A 21,870-nucleotide genomic window follows, 5' to 3' on the forward strand; every position below is an offset into this window, starting at 1 on the left:
TTTGGTGTTGAACCAGCTGAATTTGTGTTACACAAGCTGTTACCTATGTAAGCCGATAGCGACTGACCGACTAATTCAACATGTTTTATTACTTGGCTCATCTCCTGTATCAAAGTGAGTCCAAAATAACAGCACCTAATTAGAAATAACACTTAGCTTTGTTTTGTCATGTATACACCTTGTATTTCAAGTCATAATCTCTCATTTCCTGTCAGGCACTGTCCTGTGTCTTTTAATGTCATGTTTGTCAGTTGTCCTAGAGTAGTATTATTTACTACTATTTGTATTCTGCAGGTCATCTCAGCTCTTGGTGAAATCTGTGTTTGGGGCAAAGCTTGCACACAGGAGGAGGAAAATGCAGTACACTCCTGAATCCAATGTCTACCATGAGAGCTGCAAAGGGCAGAATTGTTATGAGGACTGCTGTGACAGTGGATACTCAGGTTTATTCCACAGTCCACTGAGCATCAGTGGAGTTGACTCCTCCAGGTCTTTGTCTCCTGTAGAATTCAATGAAACGCCTAAAGAGAACCTCAGACTTTCTGTCACACCTAAAAGAAGGACCAGAGAATCGGTCAGATTTTTGGACAAAGAATCCAGGGGTGTGCAGCAGCCATCATCAGTTAGCTGGTGTGAAACTCCTAAAGTATATAAAAGAGATGCCTCATTGCGACACAGACTTTTAATGTGCAAACACACCACAGATGTGAAAACTGACAACACAAGATCACCATGCACCAGAAGGACTGAATCCTCCATTAGTGCGAGTTCTGAACACTGGTTCAGTGCATCGTTTGACTCTCTAGACACTGTGATGGGGGCTTTAGCATCAAGCACTTTAAAACTGGAGCAGTACTTGCCATTATCTGGTAGGAAGAGTCGGCTCCTTTTCTCACAGGTGAGGACCTCCACTCTTGAGGATGGTAAACTCCACTCTGGTCTCCCCTCTAATTTTGAGAGAAGCGTTTCACTTTCAGATGCAGATTTCAGTGGGAGCATATCTGCCTTTGATCAAATTAATATTGAGACTCCACACTCTAGAAAATTCCTGCCTGTCACATGGAAGGAAAACTCTCTATCACCTGTCAGTGGTGTGACAAATGGCCTAAATGACAGCCTAAGCATGTTGTGTACACCATCATCCACACATACACCCAAGTGCATCAGGTATGTTTTTTTTTTTTTTTTTTTTTTTTTTTTTTTTTACATTTAACATTCAAAATTTTGTTTCCAAACTGAATTCTTGAAGAAGTAATGAATGAAATGTTATTTACAATAATCAGAAAACATGCCTCTATTAACTCACTACTACCCTTGCAACAGGTCTGTGTGTGAAGACAGTGGTTTCAGTTCCCTGACTGTCGAGAAATCCGAAGACTCCTCAGTGGACCATGATGGCTCATTCCAGGAGCTGCTGCTCTCTGCCTCCAGAAGAAACTGTGAAACTCCTAATCTGGTAGAGGCAAAGCGGCGCTCCCGTTTTCAGCGTCAGCACAGGCTTTCTACACTTAAAGAAGGGGGCTCTCAGTCTGAGGAAGACCCAACAGACAGAAAGGATCAACATCTTTATCAGTGCCACAGCCAATCTAAAGATGATGTTTTTACTGATTGTGCCACCCCTCGCAGTGGTCTCTCTACTAAATGTGGTAATAGCATGACCTCTGATGGTTCGGCCTATGCCAAACAAGACTATACCACCCCACTGAGAGCCACCATGGCCAAGCCAGAAAACATGACGCCATATAGCATAGCTCCTGCTAATCCAGATGTAACTCCTCTCACGACAACCCCAGTCAATCTCTCTCTGACTCCAGCTTTGCAGTTGGTTCATGCTATGTGCCAGCAGAAAGCCTACGTGTTTGCTGGCCAAAGTCCTAGCCTGAAGGAGCAGTTGAAGTCCACAGCAGAACTGGCTAAGACCCCGGTGACGTTCAGGACCACCATGCCATTGGCAGGACTGATTGGCAGGAAGATGGGCCTGGGGAAAATGGACATACTCACAGAGCTGAAGAAGAGGAGCCTCAGACACATCCTGGCTGTCATACTCAGCCACCTGACCTCTGAGGGTATCTACAGGTGAGGAGTTCATGTCAACAAACTTGGCTCTCATCACAGCTATACAAAGCAGAATTTTTATATTCAATATTTTTGTTGCATCTACTGTATAATTCAGCACACTCCTTACTTCTTAATTTCCCAGTTTGACATCGATTAAACCAACAATGATTATTGGTGACATAAGTTGTTCTACACAATCCTGGAATTCATACAACATATGATAGATGCTTATCTTAGACCAAAGTACAGGACATTACTATAGTCCAAATTATACATGTATGAAAATAAGTCATAAGTATGGGCTGAAAAGTATTGGTCTCATTCCTGCATTTGTTTGTTTGACAGGTGTGGTCGGGTGTGCAAAAGCTGGAATGAAATTATCCAACACAACAAGCAAGCCAATTTTAGGAGAAGAAACCACCTGAGTGAATTGAAGGCTACTCTTGAGGTAGGAGATTTGCTATATTAACCACTACTGGCTGACCAATGACAGTCCAGTCTCTTGTCATTATACCAGTGATAGACAGAAGGTAAAAACATCTGTACTCACATTAACTGTTGTGTGTGTGGTCCCAGCTCATGGAGACCAGTACAGCAGTAGTTTTCTGTCTGATTGGAATTAGTGTGACGTAACATTAGAGTTATTGTTTCACTTTCATCCAGTTTGACAATGTGGATGTCAAGTAATGGAGACTAATGGTTGAAATGACCTTCCAACTTTTTGCTGTTGTCTTATAGCTCGGTGGTGCTGTCCATGTCCCTGACGCAGAGACTAGACTGACTCTGCTCAAGAGGTCGGCCCTCAAGACGGTTCAGGCCCAGTCCAGGACCTCTAGCTACTGCACCCCGCAGTCAGCAAATAGCACTTTAATCCAATTACAGCACCGTGCTGCACATTCAGGCGGCAGCAGCAGCAAACGGGAGAAATTTCTAGAAGTGAGTTTTAAAACCATTACTCCAGATTTTCTAAAATATTTAAATGACTAATAAGTATTTGGACAGCTACACATGTTTTGTTCTTTAGGCTCTGTGCTTCAAAACATTCAATTTGAAATAAAATGATTGATACATGGTGTCAGCCATAACAGAACCACAGATGTTGGTATGCTTTGGGTCACGAGCTGTTCATTTCCACACAAATTCTACCAGTTTCTTTCTGTATGTTTTAGAGAACTGCAACCTGGCTTTTCTGTTTTTTGATAGCATCTTTTGGTGAATCATCTGAAGTTATTGTCATGAAATCTCCTCACAGTTGACAAAGAAACATGTACACTTACATCCTGGAGAGCATTCTAGATTTGCTGTGCAGTCTTGCCGTACATTTTTCTTTACCATGCAAGCGATTTTCTGCACATCCACAACATTTATGCTCCTCAATTTACCGAGTTGTTTGCCATTTTCCAATTTTCCTGTGCACACCTGCTTTTTTAGAACATACCCAACTGTTTATTTTGGCAAAACCAACTAACTTTAATATCTCTCTGAATGACGTTTTTTAAAATTATGTTCACTTGCAGAGTCGCCATTTTACTCCCTCAATCTAAATGTCAACTCTCAACCAGCTGTGTGAGCTCTTATGCATAAACAAACACTGATACAACACACAGGAACATTTATTAGCCAAGTGTTCAATTAACGTTGAAGCCTTGCAATCTGTGCACTGTGTTAAAGGGGCTGTATCTCACGCTCAATTCTTTCAATACTGTCAACTGAAAGCTGCCACTTGTCACTATAGTGCTGTGTCAGTTATTTTATTTTGAATTCAGTGTGCTGAAGCACAGCCTGAAGAACAGAACACATGTAACTGTCCAAATACTGTTTGGATATATAATAGTTTACAATGTTGTCCTAATTGCTGCTCAGTGGAGGGTGAATAGAGTTTCTCTTTTGCCTTATTGAAGGTGAGGAAAGTTCAAATAAAACACTGACTTTTTCACTGATATTTCATACAACTTTTTCTCCTTTTTAGATTGCCAAAACGCTCTTCAATGATGAGTGCCTCAAGCCTTGCCCTCGATGTCAGCATCCTGCAAGGTGTCATTCGGTGAAAGGGGAAGGTGTGTGCAGCAGAGCTGATTGTGGTTTCCAGTTTTGCACATCCTGCTTCTGTGCTTTTCATGGCTCTAGAGAATGTGGCAGCCGGTCTGTAGGCCGTCGCAAAAATGACATAATTCTTCCAGGAAGTGCTCAAAGCAAGCGGAACGTGAGGAGGCTATGAGAACAAAGTGAACTGTTTCCCTGCTTGTGATGCCAAAGTCAACTTAGCATTATTTCTGAAAAACAAGGCTTGGCGACAAGGAAAATTATTTCTAGCTGATACATGAGAACAGCGTCTGTACTCATCATTTTGTCTCTGTGCATGTCTATCTACTGTATCTCCTCCCCTTTTTTTTTTCAATGCAATTCTTTCTTCTGTGTTTTTAATTATGAATTTGAAGGAAGGAATGTTGCTGTTGTACTTTTCCATGCACACTTAAGTGTACACAATGTTTTTTTTGAATTCCTCTGAGAGTTCCAACTTTTACCAATGTGTTTTTCAGATCAGTTTTAAATAAATGTGGTGATTTTTTATGTTTTTTACATATCTGTCATGTGTCTCATTTGTGATGGTCTCCATTGTAATCTGTACAAATTGATTTTTCAGTATTTGGCACCATCTAGTGGTATGTTCATACCTTGTCCTATTTGCAACAGCAATGTAGTTCTTTCATGACTTTCTATTAAGTTTAAGCAATCTCTAGACAGTAACGATAATGTAACGTTCGGGACTAATTTAGAATAAAGTAAGGTAGGTAAGGTAAAATAGGTTTCAAACTGCAAAAACTACAAACCTGTATTTGTTTGTCTGGTCTGCTCTAGTTAAACTTTTACTGCCCCCTGTGTTTTGAAAATGAGTCCACTTCCATAGCAACCTGCAGTGTGTCTGTAATTACACTGAGAGGTTTGTGGCTCGCCCTATGTAACTGCTTGGTTTGACTTTCTGGGCCCTAAGTTTCAGAATACTCTACAGGCATTTGTGTTTTTGTTTTTGAGGTGAACATGTGTGGAGTAGTTTCAACAGGTAAGAGAAATTTCAATTTACTTTTTTTTTTGGGGGGGGGGGGTTGAACTAATGTTGGTTTGCTAACTTACTTTAAGTTTTTCTTTCTTTTTTAAGAGTTTCCACATCTCACCGCTGGTAAATTGGTGAGTACAAGTTTTAATTGACGCTTCATAACCTCATAAATTCTGTAACATTGGGTTGGGGTTGGCAGAATTTCTATACCGTGACTGTTTCAGCGCTCAATTTTTATTTCCATACAGGAACACGCACTGGCCTCTGATGATGTGCTGGCTCACTTCTTCAATGACTTCTTAAGTCTGCCGGTAAAGTAGTCCTAATGTATACATGCAGCATATTTAAAAAAACAAAAAACAAAAAAAAAAAACCCTTCTTATACCCCAACATCTTTTCCCAGTCTTTCTCAGAGGCTTTGCAGTACAACCAGGAGACAGGGCTGTTTGAGGTGGTGAGTGGGGCAGCTGAATCTATCTGCAGAAGAAAGAGAACAGTCCTGCACTGCAGCAAATCACAACTACTTACCAGTAACCCCACAGTGCTGACCAGAACTCCTCCTGTAGACAACCATTACACTGTTTATGTAAGCAGTGAATAATTCATTTTTTTGAAAATCAATAGTTGAATATATTTGGTTTTGATGATGGGCAGATGTCTGTGCTGTAGTTTTAGAGGGTTGACTTGAGGTATCTGTCTCCCTGACCTTTGCAGTGTCTGGACAGAGAACAAGGAATTCAGTGGATCATGGAGGAAAGATTCCCCTTTTTCCTTCAAAGTGATTACTACATTGAATACAGGTACGTGAGTGCGAGTCAGTTTGTTTTTGGACCTACCATTCATACAAAACAAATGTAGTTTTACCTTCTATATTGTACATAGATTTAGATCATTTTATGTTGTTTATGTCATGTAGATACTATAACTTCTGTCATTCAGCTCTGCAAGAGCCTTGAGAAATGCTTACCCACTGGCCTATATTTTAAAGATGATATGCTTCAGTTAGCTGTGACACATATTGTGATCATCATTTTCAAAGACTGCTTTTGTCAGTGATTATGAAGTCTTATACTCAGTACAGTATGGTTATTGTTATAGGACGCCTTGTAATTGTGTTTTAAGATTGTTGCCCTACGTTCTTTTAGTCCACCTAATTCCTTATGCATCTAGTGACAGGCATTAGAAACACATCCCTGTACAGATCAGATGACTGACTGACCTATGCTAACTTGCAACCTACACATGGAAGCAATGAAAGAGAAATAGCAATAACCTAATTTGTTCATTCCATATTTTTATTAATGTGCAATAATTATGTGATGCTTTCAGAAAAATGTGTGCTTGTGTATTCTGTGAATGGTGGTGTATCAGTTCTCTCTGGTCTTTCCCAGACTTGCCAAGTTGTTGTTTCAGTGGGACCCCCACCTCTGTATCCAGAGAAGGAAAAGAAGCTCAAGCCGAACCACCAACTTCACATATCAACCCTCTGGCCAGAGGGAACATATCAATGCAGAATGCATGGAATCATCCAGATGTTTCTCCAGCTGTTCTGAGCCAGACAACCCTTGTACCTTTTCCTCTTTTCCCTCCTCATATTCCTCCTGCTCCTCCAACCTGCCATCAGCTGGCAACTCAGAGAGGCAACATCTCCAAGAGTCCAGCGGCCGGGATTTTGAGTCTTCACAACTACAGCTGGAGTACCTGGCTGCTGGAGTGGTTAAACAGGTGCTCAACAATGCCCTGAAAGTAATGGATCATCAGAGACAGCAAAACATTTCTGGCTGTTTCAGCAAGTCAGTAGACCAGACACATTGTACCAGCACAGATAAACCCTGTGAATGTAAAGTTTGCCAACATTCACCTAATGGAGGCAGAGAAAGACTGGAGGGGAAGAAAGAGAAAGTTCAAGAAGGCAAAAGGAGGAGTAGGGACACAGACCATGAAAATGTCCCTGATATTTGTTGCCATGGTAGCTGTTGCCAGGGCAATAGACCAGGCTTGGATGCGTTCAAGGAGTTTCTGCGGGGAACGCCAGGGGAAAAGCTAATTAATCTCTGGATGGATATAGAAAAACTGAAAGCTACACAGCACAGAGAGCGGAAGAACAGGTGAACATCAACTTGGTCTTTTTTTACCATTCAAAAGCCAGCGGATGTTTTGCAAGCATGGTTTGATGCAGAGGTCAGAGTGGCAACAGCAACTACAAAAACAAATACAATGTTTGTATTTTAAAAGATATAATGAAAATAAAAGTATCAAATATGATTTAATGTGGTATTTATTTTCCAGGTACTTGGTCCTGATGAGGAGCCGGTACCTGCTGAGCAGCAGTCAGAGCAGCCTGAACACAGAGCTGCTCTCCAGACTGGAACTGAAGACCTCCCCCTGCTGGACAGAAGAGAAACTGTGTTCAGTTCAGCCCTGCCTCACTGAGGCTCTGCTCTACTACTGGTGAGAGTCACATTTAACTGTATTAAACTTCCTAATGTCTGTGAAAGTGAAAGACCACTTTCCCCATTGACATTAATGGGAAATTCAAGTGGTGTCAGACTTTTGGACCCATCTGTATGTATATGTATATATACATGTGGGATAAATTAAAGGAAAACAGACCAACTGTGTTAGTGATGTGACGTTCCACCATGAGCCTCCAGAACAAACCAGTGCCCCTTGTCATGAATACATAAAGTGTACTGTACTCTACACTTCCAAAGGACAGTTCCTCATTTGGTGTTTTGCTGATGGTGGTAAACGTCACTGCACAATTTCCTTTAGGTTTATCACCACATAGTTTACTTTCAGTTTAGTTTATTTGCACAGAAGTTACAGTAAAATATTACATTGTAAAAAAAGATATATTAATTGTGCAGGAGAGGAAGGAAGCCCAGAGTCGTCCTCTTCATTTCAACAAGTCATTAAAAACATACTACATAAAGCAATACAACATCAAATAGACAAAAGAGGACCCCTAAAATCCCCTAAAGATCCCCTAGAAACCTCCTGAAGAACAACTAGGACCTTGTAAAAGACCACAACAACTTCCAAAAGACACCTGCAATCTCCTTAATGACCACCAGAATCTCCTAAAGACCCACTAGAAACCCTCTGAAGGACTACTGGGACCTCTTAAAGCACCACTAAAACTTCCAAGACGGCTTTGAAGCTGGACCTCTAAAACCTTCTCATTGACCGTTAAACCTTCCAAAACTACATGTAGAATCTTCTCAATGATCATTACAACGTCCAAAAGATCTCTAGAAACTCTTAGAGGACATCTAGGACTTCACTGGCCACTACAACCTTAAAAGACTTCCATAACCTCCTAAAGGACCCCTAGACCCTTCTTAAAACCACTGACCACTAAAACCATCCCTAGAACCTCTTCAATGACCACTATATGCCCAAAGCTTTATATAGATAAATATCATTTGTAATATTCTCTCTTCATCCCCCACAGGGCCCCACGGTTCTGGAAGTCTCAGTGTGTTCATGAAGACCATGATGACACCTCTAATGTGGGGCTGTGGTGGTGGAATAGCTGTCCATCAGGGAGACAACTCCACCTTGACTCTTTAACCCTGCCTCCCCTCGTCCCTGACACCCGCTTGTCTCGAGCCTCCCATACTGTTTCTTCACAGGTAGGCACAGTGGGTGGATGCGATAGGTCTGGGTGAAAAAAGGTTTGAAGGTGGGAAGCAGCTTGTGATATGAAGCAAAAATACAACACAAAAAAAAACTGGTATCAAATACCATACTGTAAGTCATTTATCATACTAAAATGCTAAACATTCAATTCTAGCTTCTCCTATATGAGAACTTGCTTCACTTCTTTGTTTTATATCATTACAATTCAAGTATCTTTGAATTTTGGACTCTAGCAATAACAAGCAGTAAGATATCACCTTGGGTTTTGTGAAATTTGAATTTTTCACTTTTTTTTGCGCATTGTAGGAGCTCAGTGGTGAATTGTTGAAAGATAATTGTCCAATTAATAAATAATGAAACTAATCATGAGTTGTAGCCCTAGATTAAAGTTTTCTTTTTACATAAATTATTTTGGTGATTGTATTAAAAGTTTTCCTGTCTTTGTCTGTACTTCATCAGTTCTGCTCTGGCAGAAGTCAGTTTCTGGAAGGCAGGAGGATGGAAAAGATGTTACAGGCTCTCAGTGTAGACTCACGTGCCGGCTTGTACTTCACACACTTCTGTGTACAATCTGGAAATCAGGTACAACGAGAACTATTGGATTTTAATGCACTAAATTCCACATTAAGTCTGCATAGTCCATCACATTCAATTATGGCTGTTATACATCCAAGATAGTGGATAACATCTTTGTAATCACAATGTTGAGCAGTTCAGTCAAAACACTGTTGTTCCAATGTCCTGTCTCAGCTTTGGGAGAATGCAGTTTACTTCTGGACTGATCTGCGGCACTACCATGAGCTGTTCTACCAGGATGGGATGGACCCGTACAGAGTACAGAGAGAGGCACAGGTCAGTACACACACACACACACACACACACACACACACACACACACACACACACACACACACACACACACACACACACACACAGATTTCACTGGAGAATTTTCTACATTCATCTCACACTGCCTTCTGGCGCAGACCTGGAGGGGACTGGCTCTCTCAGTGCAAATTTTGGTGACCTCTCCAATTATATTAAGCTGGCTGCGAGGAATCTAGGGGTAATATTTGATGCCAACCTGAGCTTTGACAACCAAGTCAAACATGTGGTTCAATCTTTTTTTTTCCCAGCTCAGAGATCAGTTCCAAAATTAGATCATTTTTATGAATCACTGACCTACAAAAAGTTATACATGTTTTTAGTTCTTCTTGGCTTGATTACCCCAACATACTTTATCCAGGTATCAGCCAGGCCTCCATCCACTGTCTTCAGCTCGTGCAAAATGCTGCTGCTCGTTTTATTGCTGGAACTAACAGGTACAATCACATGACTCCGGTGCTTGCCTCCCTTCATTGGCTCCCTGTTAGATTTCGGATTGATTTTAAAATTTTATTACTGACTTTCAAGCCTTAAATGGCTCTGCCCCCAATTACATCTCTGATTTATTGACATGGTATATGCCCAACCGAGAATTGAGATCGGCGGATGGAGGTCTGCTGGTCCTCCCAAGGTCAAGGCTTGTGACTAAGGGTGACTGGACGTTTGATATTAGAGCCCCGACACCCTGGAAATCTCTTCTGATTCAAATCAGGCGTTGACTGGCGTAACTCTTTATCTTCCTTTAAATCTTCTTAATACAGATTTCTTTGTCTTAGCTTTTGGTAATGTCAGATTCATGTTTTATTTTTTATTTTTATCCCTTATTATTGTTTTTACATATTTTATTGCTGTCAGATCTTTTTGCATAATGTTGATTTAGATGTTTTTTATTATGCTGTCTTACACTTCTTATGTTGCTCACTTTGTTTTTTTCTTCTATCTGGTTTTACTTTTCTTTACTTTTCTTAAAGCACTTTGTAACTTTGTTAAGAAAAGTGCTATATAAATAAAATTATTATTATTATTATAAAAATACTTAATTAACTACCGACTCAGATGTTAAGTTAGTGACCTAAGGTGATATTAACTAAACTAATCTCAGTAGCTATTTAACACATATTGGAAGTATGAGCAAATTAATAATATTAGAAAATGTAAATAAAGGAGAGGGAAGCATCTTTGTCTACAAAACAATAATCCCTGAAAGCAAAGTATTTTCTCTATTTTACACATACATGAAATGCATAGCGGGTTGTGATTTTTTTTTTATTATGCCTTTTTACTGTTTCAATTTGAGACTGAGTGCATTGATGTCTATAGAGATGAGTTCAGGCTGGTTCAGCAGATAGTTTCTGGTAACTTGGTGCATCTGTGGGTTTTTCCTGTCATAAAACACTCGTCTCAGGATAACTTCATTTTCATTTAGCCAAAACATAGCAACACACTATTTCAGATAATAAATTGTTCATGATTTCATGAATTTTTCTTAAGTTTCTTCAAGTCTCACTGAAGCCATCTGTACAATATCAAACTAATTTCAAGTAATAAAAAATAGTTATATTCATGTAACTCATGTTTCTTTATGGGGAAAAGAAGTTGTAGCCAATTTAAAACTTAAATGAAGATACTTAATACAGAGGAACACAATATCCAGAGTGATAAAGAGGCCGCCTTTAGAGAGGACGCCAGGCAAAATGATGAATCACAACAAATTAAAAAACAGAGCAAATGTCTTAAAATGTAATCAAAAAGGTAATGAAACAGATATTGAGTGTAACATTTCGTTACCCTTGTGCACACACATACACACCTGACCTTTTTGCCTACTCTCTTGGCCTGTCATTCCCTTTGTCCCCGCGGCTTCTCTCCACCCTCTTTACCCGTCACTAAGTGGGGAGATTTAAACCCCCATAAAAACAAGTGAGTCAGACCCCCCTCCCGTCCAGGTCTGCGCCAGTCCACTCACCCAGAACCACCCTGTCTGGCTACAGCTGGACCAGGGAGGAAAGTAAAGCGGTATGGTCCAGAATACCGCACAGTGAAATTTATTTTCCTTCAGTTAACCTTTAGTTCACTAGAGGAATGAAATTTAGAAGATGTTTCCATAGTGTCGTGGCCAACAGGGTTAAAAGACTGACATTTATGTGGTGTGATGCAGCAGTGATGACAGATAGTGAATATTGTGTATGAGAGCACTGAACAATGGTGATGATGAAAGTGATGGCAGTACTGAGGAGAAATGTTTCTGAAGTGATGACATATTCCTCTCCTCTCCTCTCCTCTCCTCTCCTCAGCTCCTATACTCCACATATCTGTACACCTCTGCTAGAAGGAGCGTTGGTGTGGATGAGGAGATCAGGAGGAAGGTGTACAACAGACTAATGCCGGCTTTTGAGGAGCTGTTTGACGAGGTTGAGGAACACACCCTGAACATCCTGCTGCAGCCATGGACACTGCTGGTAGGCAGGGATGAAGAGTCCTTCCAGAAGGTAACCACAAATGACAAATTACTTCAACTATCATTAAAATACTTTGTCAGTTTTCTTTTAATTAATCAACTAATCATTGCAGTTATGAGTGGCTTTATGTCTGTGTGTTTCTAGGTGTGTGTGCAGGAGGAGGTCCACAGGGTTGAAAGTCAGGAGTACACTGAACTCCAGAGTGTGTATGAGGAATCAGAGCACCGACTGAAACAGGTCAGGTCACACAGCATCAATGAATACCACAGACTTTTAAAATGTTGGTGCGCTGTTACCCGCCAATAAACACACACCTGTGAACATAGCTAATGTAAAAATTAATGTGAAAATGGTTTCTTTCCAGTGTTTATGTATTGCTTAGTAACACTGTTGATAATCTGCTGTTCCAAGCCTGTATTACTTGGCATGAACATCCCGTTTACAATGGTGTCATACTGCTGTTATATAGAAGAAATGATCCATGTGACTTTAGAGCATCTACGAGGCAGTATTAGGTATGAGGTGATGTGGAAAAATCACTGTTAAGAGTTTTGAACCACACCTGTTTTTATGCCTCTGCTCCGGTGACAGCCAGAGATTGTTGTCCGTCTGTCCGTCCCTCCATCCGTCCCATTCTCGTGGACACAATATCTCAGAAACGCCTCAACGGAACTTCTTGAAATTTGGCACAAACATTCACTAGGACTCAAGGATGATTAGATTTTGGTGGTCAAAGGTCAAAGTGACACGCAATATCGCCAGAACTCTTCAAGGGAATCCTTTCAAATTTGGTACAAATATTCACTCGGACTCTGGACGAACTGATTAGACTTTGGTGAAAAAAGGTCAAAGGTCACAATGACCTCAGGAAACACTTAAGACTTCACACAACAATTATGACCAAATTTTATACAAATGGTTCATTTTTTGTGTGATTCTGGTTAAACAGGGATGTGACCTGAATCTGAGGGGTGGAGGCAGAAAACAGCAAGGCAGTAATTCTAGTTCTTTCTTGTTTTTTATGCCACCTCTTTTTTTATTTCTCTGGCTCCTCTTGCTGTATCTCCCCTGCAGGTGCAGCAGTCTGGGTCCATACTATCTCCCTCTCCTATTGCTTCTTCTACTCCCTCCTCAAAGGGCCTCCAAGCACCTATCTCTTGGTCCAGTGCGTCTCCAAATTACCAAGGTTACCGTCTAGGTTCCTTACTTCGTCATCGCCACGAGATTCGGCACTTTATGTCTTTCCTCCAGAATCAGGATGCCAGGTAACCTCTGTAACTCAGATAGCTTTATCATCAGACTTTTATTTTTAACAATATGCCCCCACACCAACATATGCACAGTATATTCACAGCAATATATTATATATGAGTATAAAAGGGGCTAGATGTATACAATACATTGCACTGAAGTTTATGTGAAAGTAACACGTGTGTTCTGAACATGTGTTTCTGCACAGTGTTCATCTGACATGTTGGCTGGATTTGGAGCAGTACAGGAGGACTCCTCAGCGGGACAAGGCTGTCAAACAAGAGAGGTCCTCTCACATTGCAACCAAATACCTCAACAGGAAGTACTTCTTTGGTCCTGACAGCCCTGCCTCCACACAACAACAGAATGATGTATGTCAATTACATATTTTGAAAACCAGTATGTTCATCAGTATGTTTTTAGCAATTGTACCCATTTTGGTGTTGTCTCCACTGAGTTTGAAATATTGTGAAGATTGTTACAACATGGCAATCCAAAGATGAGATGTGAGCTCCAGTTGTGGCTGAGCATTCACAAGTGATAAACAGAGGCTGCTGTGGCTCTCACACTATTTCTGCAGACTTCACGCTGACAGCTCTGACAGCAGGGTGTCGTTAGGGAACAGGGATGAGAAGACATGGTTAGAATTAAAAGGAGGAGCAGAAGAGGAGTGTGGTTTGGATCCAGGGATGACAAAGAAGATCTGCTCTTGTAACAATGACACTAGGATGAAATCTCTCCTGACATTTATAGTCTGAGATTAGGTTTCTGAGATTCTAGGGTTACTGCAGGAGGTCATGGTGTGTGAAAGTAGGATGAGTAGATGGGACAGGCAGCGGTGAACCTAATTGTCCTTTTTTGGACACTAAAGATAGCTGTGGTTATTACACTGTCATAGCAAACAGTGTTATTTTATATGTGTTACAGGACTGTGGTTCCCCTCAGCCTTGTCAGATAAACTCAAGCACCCCTTCACTGACACTACTGCATGTTCCAAATGTGTTCATTTAAAATGGTTTTAATTTTAGTAATTATATTGAGCAATAATGTTTTCATAATGTTGCACTAACAGTTTGTTTGGTCGTTTGCACTTGGAATGGCTGAAGCTGGACGTTCTACCATTTACATTTAGCTGATACATTCAGCTCCAGCTAGCAGCTGTTTATTCATTACTTTTAGCTAATACCAACTGTTAATCCATTGCTTCCAGCTAGCAGTAACAGTTTCAACTGTTTATTTAATGCTTCATTATTCCAGCCATTTCTGTATTACTTTTAGCTCTATTTCCACATTCATGCAGTACTAGATTGATAATGCAGCAGGTAGTGTTCCCTATTGTTTTCAAATTAGCTGAGCTATTCTACAATTTCTCAGGCAACCAGAAGTACAAGCGCCCCTGGAATCACTCTTACATGACATATTAAATAATAATGGCCATTGATTAACCCTGATTTTAGGATGTTCTTGTGGCTTACTTGGTTAAGAGAGAGACACTCAGTGTACTTGTTGACATGAATTCAACTCTGGTGCATGACCTTTGTCATTTGTTATCCTCATCTCATAAATACCATCAAAATAATCACTATAACTATGCATTTGAACGAGAATGCCAATTTTAGTGCTTCTAACTGTGTAGGATCGGATCTGGCTGCTGCCATTCCATCTCAGCGTTGGTTCTTGTCTGCGTGAGCAATGTAGAGACTGACAGCTTTACTGCTTTGGCCCTTCACTCTTTCAATCACTCAGTCATCCAGACACAGATTGGCCTCCTTTCATCTACTGACTCCCACTCCAGTGCCATGACTGGTTCTCATTTCTGGAGCCGGCGTGTGAGTGAGTGTGTGCATGCATGCCTGTGTGCGTGCAAAATGAGATGAGAGAAAATATAAAGGAGATATAAACAGGGAGACACGGCCAGATCGATGTATGAAGACAGAAAGCAGACAGGGAAGATGAAGAGAACGCATGGATTGTGGGAATGATGAAGAGCACAGCAGGAATCAGGAAGGAGTTTTCAGTTGGGCTTCCCACTGCGGGCAGTTTTTCTCTGAATTTGTCCACCACCTCATGTGCTTCATGTGGTTTCATAGAAATCTTTAGACATGTACACTCGTCAGCCTCGCAGACATTCTGTAGCATTCATATCAAACACATGGACACACATGTGACCATCGGCAGGCATCTGCTGTGGGTGTGTCTGTCTGTGTCTCTGTGTCTGTGTGTCTCTGTGTCTGTGTGTCTCTGTGTCTGTCTGTGTGTCTTTGTGTCTGTGTGTGTGTGTCTCTGTGTCTGTGTGTGTGTGTCTCTGTGTCTGTAGATAATGCATCTGGCAGGTGGACTGGAGCGTCTGAAGTTGGAGTGTCTGTCAAATGTGGTTGTTGTGGAGATCCAGGACATCGTCAGGCATCACATTGAGAAAACATGGCTGCCTCAGTTTCTGTCCACAGCAGAGTTCACAGAGCGACAGAAACACAAACCAAAGGTAGATGTCCCGATTTTTGTCACTTTTATTGTATTTATAGAGGGTATCAGTTAAAATGCAACCATTTGGCTATAGCTGGTTACACTAGAGGTCCACAGCCTTGGACAACTATGGCTGTTAACAGCTGGTGTCATTATTAAGTTTACAGATGTTGGAATCAGAACAAACGTTACTTTAAGTACTTTAATTTCACTATGGAAATATTATTTTTATCCAAACAAACAGTAAAATAGTTTTTAGCCAAGCCAGCAGCATCTGTTGGTCGGTCAGTCCAGGACTTTTCTCCTGACTGAAATTTCTCAACTATTGGATGGATTTCTACAATCGTTTGTATAGATATTCATGGTCCCCAGAGGAAAAAGTCTACCGACTTCAATGATCCTCTGACCTGAAGGCCAAAGTTTTCACTTATCCTGAGAAACATCTCAGCATCTATTTAATGGGTTGGCACCAAATTTTGTACAGACATCCGTGGTTCCCTGACAGAGTATCCTAATGACTTTTCCTCTAGAAGCACCAGCAGATTGACATTTGTGGTTTAGAGTGAATTACCTCAATAATTTTGGGAGGGATTGTCATTAAATTTGATATAAATATTCATGTTCCCCTCATTCATTGTAGTTACTTTTGGTAATTACAATGAATTCCTCAACTTTTCCATCAACATGTCATGTCATGTCAACATGTTTTATTCACTCAACACTAATTAATAAATGTTAGCATGCTAACATGCTAAACTCATTACCTGCTATGTTAGCATTCTGAGCATGTAGCATGTTTATGTTAACATTTAGCTCAAAGTACAGCCACACAGAGTCACTAATGTGGCTGTAGACTCTCATGTTTATTCTCAGTCACATGTATCCAGGTTACTGACACAGCTGTGAAGCTTCTGTAACAGGAGTCATCAGTAAATATCCTTAATATCAAAATAATTAGTGGTCATACACACCCAAGACAGATATAGAATTATTTGATGCTTTAAAGCAATGACCTTCAGGTTTTTTTTTGTTCTTGCTTGTTTACGTCCATTAATGATAGTTTTGGCTACTGCATAAATATTCTCAGCCTTTCTATATTTAACACATGCATGAAGTTAATTATGTTGGTTTGATCTGAAATGCATAACTCTGAGTTCCTAACTTGTGTAAGCTGTACTTGTGATAAGTACCACTGTTAGCATCAAAGCATTTGATCCCTGCTGTACAATGGCCTTGAGAGTGGACAGAGATAAGAAGTCAGACACATTAGCAGCTCTGCAATGTGAGAAACCACTAAACGCTGTCACTGTCCAGTGGCTCTCTCAGGTTGCCTCATCAAGTGGTAACACCAGAGATTCTGCTGCTGGGCCTCATTATGTTATCAAGTGTACTATGTTTGGTCACATGGATACTGTCATTAGGTAATGAGAGGTAGGTGTAGTTTAGCATTACACTCTGGAGGCAGAGATGTGTTGGAGGGTGGAAAATATGAAGACAAGGAAAGAGTTTGGGGTTGGGAGATGGACAAGACATCAGAGAGGTGAAGATTTCTCAAAGAGGAGCTCAGAGGAGTTAGATCAGAAGAAATGAAGACTGAGTGAAGGTTAAAGGTAAAAAAAGAAGCCAGTGCTTCAGTTACTGCCAATGACGGAGAGCAGCGTAGACCAGTGAGGTCTGAGAGGTGTTCAGTGAGCCTGTTAATCCTAGTTTATTCAGTTTCTGACTTTTGACCTTTGTGTGTGTGTTTCTGTGTGTGGTAGCCCCAAGCAGCAGACAGGCTCTCGCAGCACGTCTACTATCGACGCGGAACGAGAAGAAAAGCCTGGAAGGTAAGAAGAAATCCTCGGGGGACGCTGGATATTTTGAATTGAGAAAAATAAGGCATTTCCTGGCCTGAAAGCATGTGTGATTTAGTTCATGACTTGGCTTCAAGCACTGGCTTTGTCAAATACCATTTGGGCCTTGTGGTTGGTTTTCCCAAATTGGATCCAGGATAAATAAGATTAAAGCATCAGCATTACTAACCTTCTTTTAATAGTCTTTGGAGTGTTTTCCATGCAGCTCTGTTCCCGTCTCCTCATCTCAGCTCCACAGTAGAACGTAGATATAAACCATGAGCGTTTCACGTCTTAAGCAGGATGATTGCAGGAAGGAGTTTTCATACATGATTGTGACTATCATCTTTGTGATCATTATCTCATCATTGGCAAAGACCAGGTTTTCAGAATAAAGGAGGATCATTATCTCAGTTTTCTGTGAGCTAAGACTGTAGCTCAGAGGTCACAGATTCACTGCTGTTGTTCAAGAGCACACTCACTGGATCTTCTACTGCTCTATGTATAATGTTTTCTTGTTATATTTGCACCAGTAAGTAATAATACATTTTCATTCATTTATTTGGCGGGGGGGGGGGTTTATTTAACACCTTACTGTGTCCTTGAAAACCTCTGTCTCCTCTGTCTCGTCCACCTGCAGGCTGAGGGTTTATGGATGAGTTCTTCCAAAGAGATTCTCCTGTTTCGACAGATCTTACTCAACCCTGTCACCTGTCTGCAATTCCAGCACTTTGTCTCCCTGAAGGGAGACTTCCTGGAGAACGACATGCTCTTTTGGTTGGAGGTCCAGAGGTATAAGGTAAAAACAAAGTTAGATATTTGTTTTAAATTAAAATATTGTCTTTAATTTTATTCTCTTAATAAGGTTCTACCTTCCATTTCTCCTCTGTCACCTCTCCTCTTGTGTGAAGGACCTTTGTCACTCTCACAGCGACGAGGCCACCATCCAGCAGAAGATCTCCACCATCATCAACTGTTTTATCAATTCGTCCATGCCCCCCAGTCTGCAGATAGACATCCCTCCTGAGCAGGCCCAGCACATTCTGGAGAAACGCCACAAGCTCGGCCCTTACATCTTCAGAGAAGCACAGGTGGTGTGTGTATGTGTCTAAGAGAACGGTTTGCATTGTTTTTCCTGTTTGTGTGCTTCATGTGAATGTCTTTGTTCTGTTCATGTAGATGTCAGTGTTCAGTGAACTGCTGAAGGTTTGGCCTGAATTTCAAGAGCTGAGCAGCAGTGTCGAAGAGAAGCAACTCCTTCCTCTACTGCAGGAGAAACGAGTCAAACACAGAGCCAGAGTGAGAAGACAGAGGAGGAAAGAGGAAGAGGAGGAGGAGGTGGATGAGAGGAGGAGAGCCCAGGTGAGGAAACAAAGGAAAATAAATAAGACAGTTAAAAGAATGTGGTTATACAATTTCTTATATTACTGCAACATTAAAATCTCCATTCAACCTGATTTGTTGTGCAGGAAGAGCAGGAGTCAGACGAATCCAGTTGTAGAGAGGAGGAGGACATGGGCAATGTAGAAGAAGAACGAGAGGGGAGAAGTGGAAAAAAGCAGTGGAGGACACAGAGCAGAGTGCTGCCGTCTCCCACACAGCCGGTAAGCAGCACTCTGATGTTCCTCACTGGGAAACATGATGAAGGTAGAGCTGAAGATGTGTTTGTGTAAAATGTCTCATATGAAGAAAGTCAAACCAAATTAAATTATTTCATTTGGAAATCTGAAAGTTCAACATATTAAAATAAAAACTGCAGTGATGAAGATAAACTCGATTACAGCATGAAGGCCTCATCAGTTCCAACCACAGACTATGAAGGCAACTCTCTAACTGAACCGTTTTTCTAATCATGTTAGATTTGACTCGATTTCTGGATATTTTCCCTCAGCTGTCGTGGTCCTACTCCAAGTACATGGCAGCTCTGAAGAGGGAGGAGGTGCTGCTGAGGAAAAAGAGTCAGCTGGAAGCATCGTTCTCCACTGCCTCAGGTACACACACACACCTCCCTTTCTCTCCCAGGGCTCAGTGAAACTCCCATATCCAGCACTTTTGACTTTTAGAGTAGTAGTTACAGTAAATTCGGGAAACCATAACACTGAAATGATATTTAGTCGTTCCCACGGTAAAATCCAAGCTAAATTTCCAAGGCTGTGATATTACCTGGCAGTTGAAGCCAAAACATTGTCAACCCGACCCCCTCCACATGTCAGAGCTGTCTCATTATGTGGAACTCTGGCCAAAACAGCCACTTCAGCCTGTCTATTAAGTGTCAATATTCTGTGCAGGAGTTAGTCAGAGTCCACACTACATGGATATGGAAATGAAGTGTGGTGCTAAACATTAAGAATGAGTTTGAATGGAAATGAAGCAGAGTGAAAATAGTGTTTTAATGGGAAGGTATAGAAAAGAACTATTAACACAGAGGAGCACAGATGGAGCTCATCGCTGTTTCCTGGTGGAGACAAGCTCAGCCTGAGAGAACATGTATGACAGATACAGAGATAGAAGAAAGTCCACAGTTGAGGAGGGAGGTGTTTTCTACTTAACATTCAACTCATTAAGTGATCCATGTCTTTCTCTCCTCTCCAGACTCCTCCTCTTACTGCAGTGTCAACTCAGCAGGCAGCAAGCACAGCCACAGGCAGTCACATCGCTCCTCAACAGCAGACAGTAAACAGTGTCACAGATATAACAGTAAGTGAACAGTGCTTCGTCATCGGCCTGATGCAACACTTTGCCTCCAGAACCTAATTGACTCTCATGCTTTATTGCAGGAGGTTTAAGAGCCTGCAACATGAAATGAAACCAAAGCTCAGGGTGGCTGACAGCGACAAAGGTTGAGGCTGGGTTTATAGATGATGTAAGAATATTTTTCAAACCCAGTGTAACAAACACCTGCTGATTCTTACATCCATTTTGCTTCTGTATCAGTCCTAGCAGATGTCTGGATGGAACTGTTTTCACTGAGGTAAAGACAAATGTAATTAACCTTACTGGTATTTAGATTTCTTTTTGGACATAGTACACAATGATAGAATATCACTTAATATTTTTTATTAAAACATTTCTCTATTAATATCCATTTATATACACTGAAGGCAATAGACTTAAATTTTACATAGAACTCAGTGGTACAACAAATATAAAAGGCAACAATATGTTGGCATCAATGTAAGGAGTTTATCATCTATAAAAACATTTTGGTTGACAGCTGGTATCTTATCTCCATCAACATGTATATAATATTGCACTTAACATTGGCATGAGACAGTCTCTGAATGTAAACACCAAGAGCTTATTCTGCAGAGTGAAACCAATCTGAGTGACTCCTGGTTGTTGTGCATTTTTTATCTGCAACACTGAAGAGACTTCACACTGACTGAACAAGCCCTAATTTTGAGTTGACACAAATCTTATTTGTTTTAGTGTTAAATACAGTGTATGATCATTGAAATGTCTTAGCATAAGAAGTGTTTTAACTCATGTGTTTCTATGATTCTAAACCCACAGATTTTTTCTGTGTGGTTTGTTGTATCAGTAAAAAATATCTTTCAAAGGCAATTTATAAGAATTCCCTACATTCTAAGGCATGGATGGCCAGGTGGACTTAAAGTTAAATATAACAAACTATTATTTTTGCATAAATGGGTAGTTATCTTTTCAGATGTTTTTTTAAATTTAGATTGGAACAAAGGTCTGATCTTATGTAAATTTCAGAAAGCCACCAGTGTGTATCAGTGGAATCCGATGCGCAAGGCTTTATTCTTTACCATGTTGAACTTGCTGACAAACACCTTGGTGAAGGCGGGATCCACCACGTAGTGGTAAGACTTGGTGACAGAGGGCGGTGGCTCGGCAAGTGTCACCGGTGGCTGCAGCTGGAGGGAAGTAGCAGAGGGGGAGAGAAACTGGGAGGCTCTCGTCACGTAATCCACCAGCCGCCGATACTGCTGCTCTGACAGACGCTCACGAACACCGTCACCCTGAAGAACAACACACATATGATTACCATACTAATTCTACTGCAGGTGCTGTCCAATCATATGCCATCAAAGGACACATGATGAAGTGTTGTGTAAAAAGTATGTTGTCATGACGACAGCAGCTGATTGAACCTTCAATCTGACAAACTGGTGAAAAGAGCTGTACTACCGACATGTAAGAAGAATTTTATCATTCAAGTGCCTAAAGGGTTGTACTCATCCTCTGAGTGTGA

The 21,870-nt window shown here is 41.0% G+C and overlaps 3 protein-coding genes across 3 annotated transcripts in view; 2 read left to right on the forward strand and 1 right to left on the reverse strand.

The window, feature by feature from the left end:
• The first annotated feature begins 355 nt into the window (after positions 1 to 355).
• Positions 356 to 4,276, forward strand: fbxo43 (F-box protein 43). The gene is made up of 5 exons (XM_022753570.1): positions 356 to 1,167; positions 1,324 to 2,076; positions 2,404 to 2,506; positions 2,797 to 2,994; positions 4,028 to 4,276. The coding sequence occupies exons 1-5, from the start codon at positions 356 to 358 to the stop codon at positions 4,274 to 4,276; spliced, it is 2,115 nt and encodes a 704-aa protein (XP_022609291.1).
• An 821-nt stretch (positions 4,277 to 5,097) lies between these two features.
• rgs22 (regulator of G protein signaling 22) lies at positions 5,098 to 20,519 on the forward strand. Its single transcript, XM_022753577.1, is given in 26 exon segments — positions 5,098 to 5,119; positions 5,216 to 5,244; positions 5,362 to 5,424; positions 5,517 to 5,699; positions 5,828 to 5,913; positions 6,505 to 6,859; positions 7,097 to 7,221; positions 7,403 to 7,564; positions 8,571 to 8,628; positions 9,218 to 9,340; positions 9,509 to 9,610; positions 11,938 to 12,132; positions 12,247 to 12,339; positions 13,177 to 13,367; positions 13,562 to 13,724; positions 15,671 to 15,835; positions 16,704 to 16,745; positions 17,282 to 17,301; positions 18,288 to 18,450; positions 18,563 to 18,742; positions 18,831 to 18,857; positions 18,990 to 19,013; positions 19,121 to 19,255; positions 19,543 to 19,642; positions 20,244 to 20,348; positions 20,429 to 20,519. Coding segments are annotated over 26 exon segments (2,940 nt in total). The 3' UTR covers positions 20,458 to 20,519.
• Positions 20,520 to 21,370: 851 nt separating this feature from the next.
• Positions 21,371 to 21,870, reverse strand: part of vps13b (vacuolar protein sorting 13 homolog B) — a 322,535-nt gene continuing 322,035 nt past the window's right edge. Inside the window, exon 68 of the mRNA XM_022753222.1 lies at positions 21,371 to 21,637. Coding sequence (XP_022608943.1) covers positions 21,389 to 21,637 — 249 coding nt within the window. The 3' untranslated portion in view covers positions 21,371 to 21,388. The remainder of the gene's footprint in view (positions 21,638 to 21,870) is intronic.

Source organism: Seriola dumerili, unplaced genomic scaffold (genome assembly GCF_002260705.1).
Source record: "Seriola dumerili isolate Sdu_G_001 unplaced genomic scaffold, Sdu_1.0 BDQW01000191.1, whole genome shotgun sequence".
Lineage (NCBI taxonomy): Eukaryota > Metazoa > Chordata > Actinopteri > Carangiformes > Carangidae > Seriola > Seriola dumerili.

Excerpts from the sequence above, each read along its gene's own strand:
- fbxo43 (XM_022753570.1), top strand. The coding sequence starts at position 356 with ATGCAGTACACTCCTGAATCCAATGTCTACCATGAGAGCTGCAAAGGG. Across the intron at positions 2,077-2,403 it reads ACCTCTGAGGGTATCTACAG|GTGTGGTCGGGTGTGCAAAA; the intron begins GTGAGGAGTTCA and ends TTTGTTTGACAG. Across the intron at positions 2,995-4,027 it reads AACGGGAGAAATTTCTAGAA|ATTGCCAAAACGCTCTTCAA; the intron begins GTGAGTTTTAAA and ends TCTCCTTTTTAG.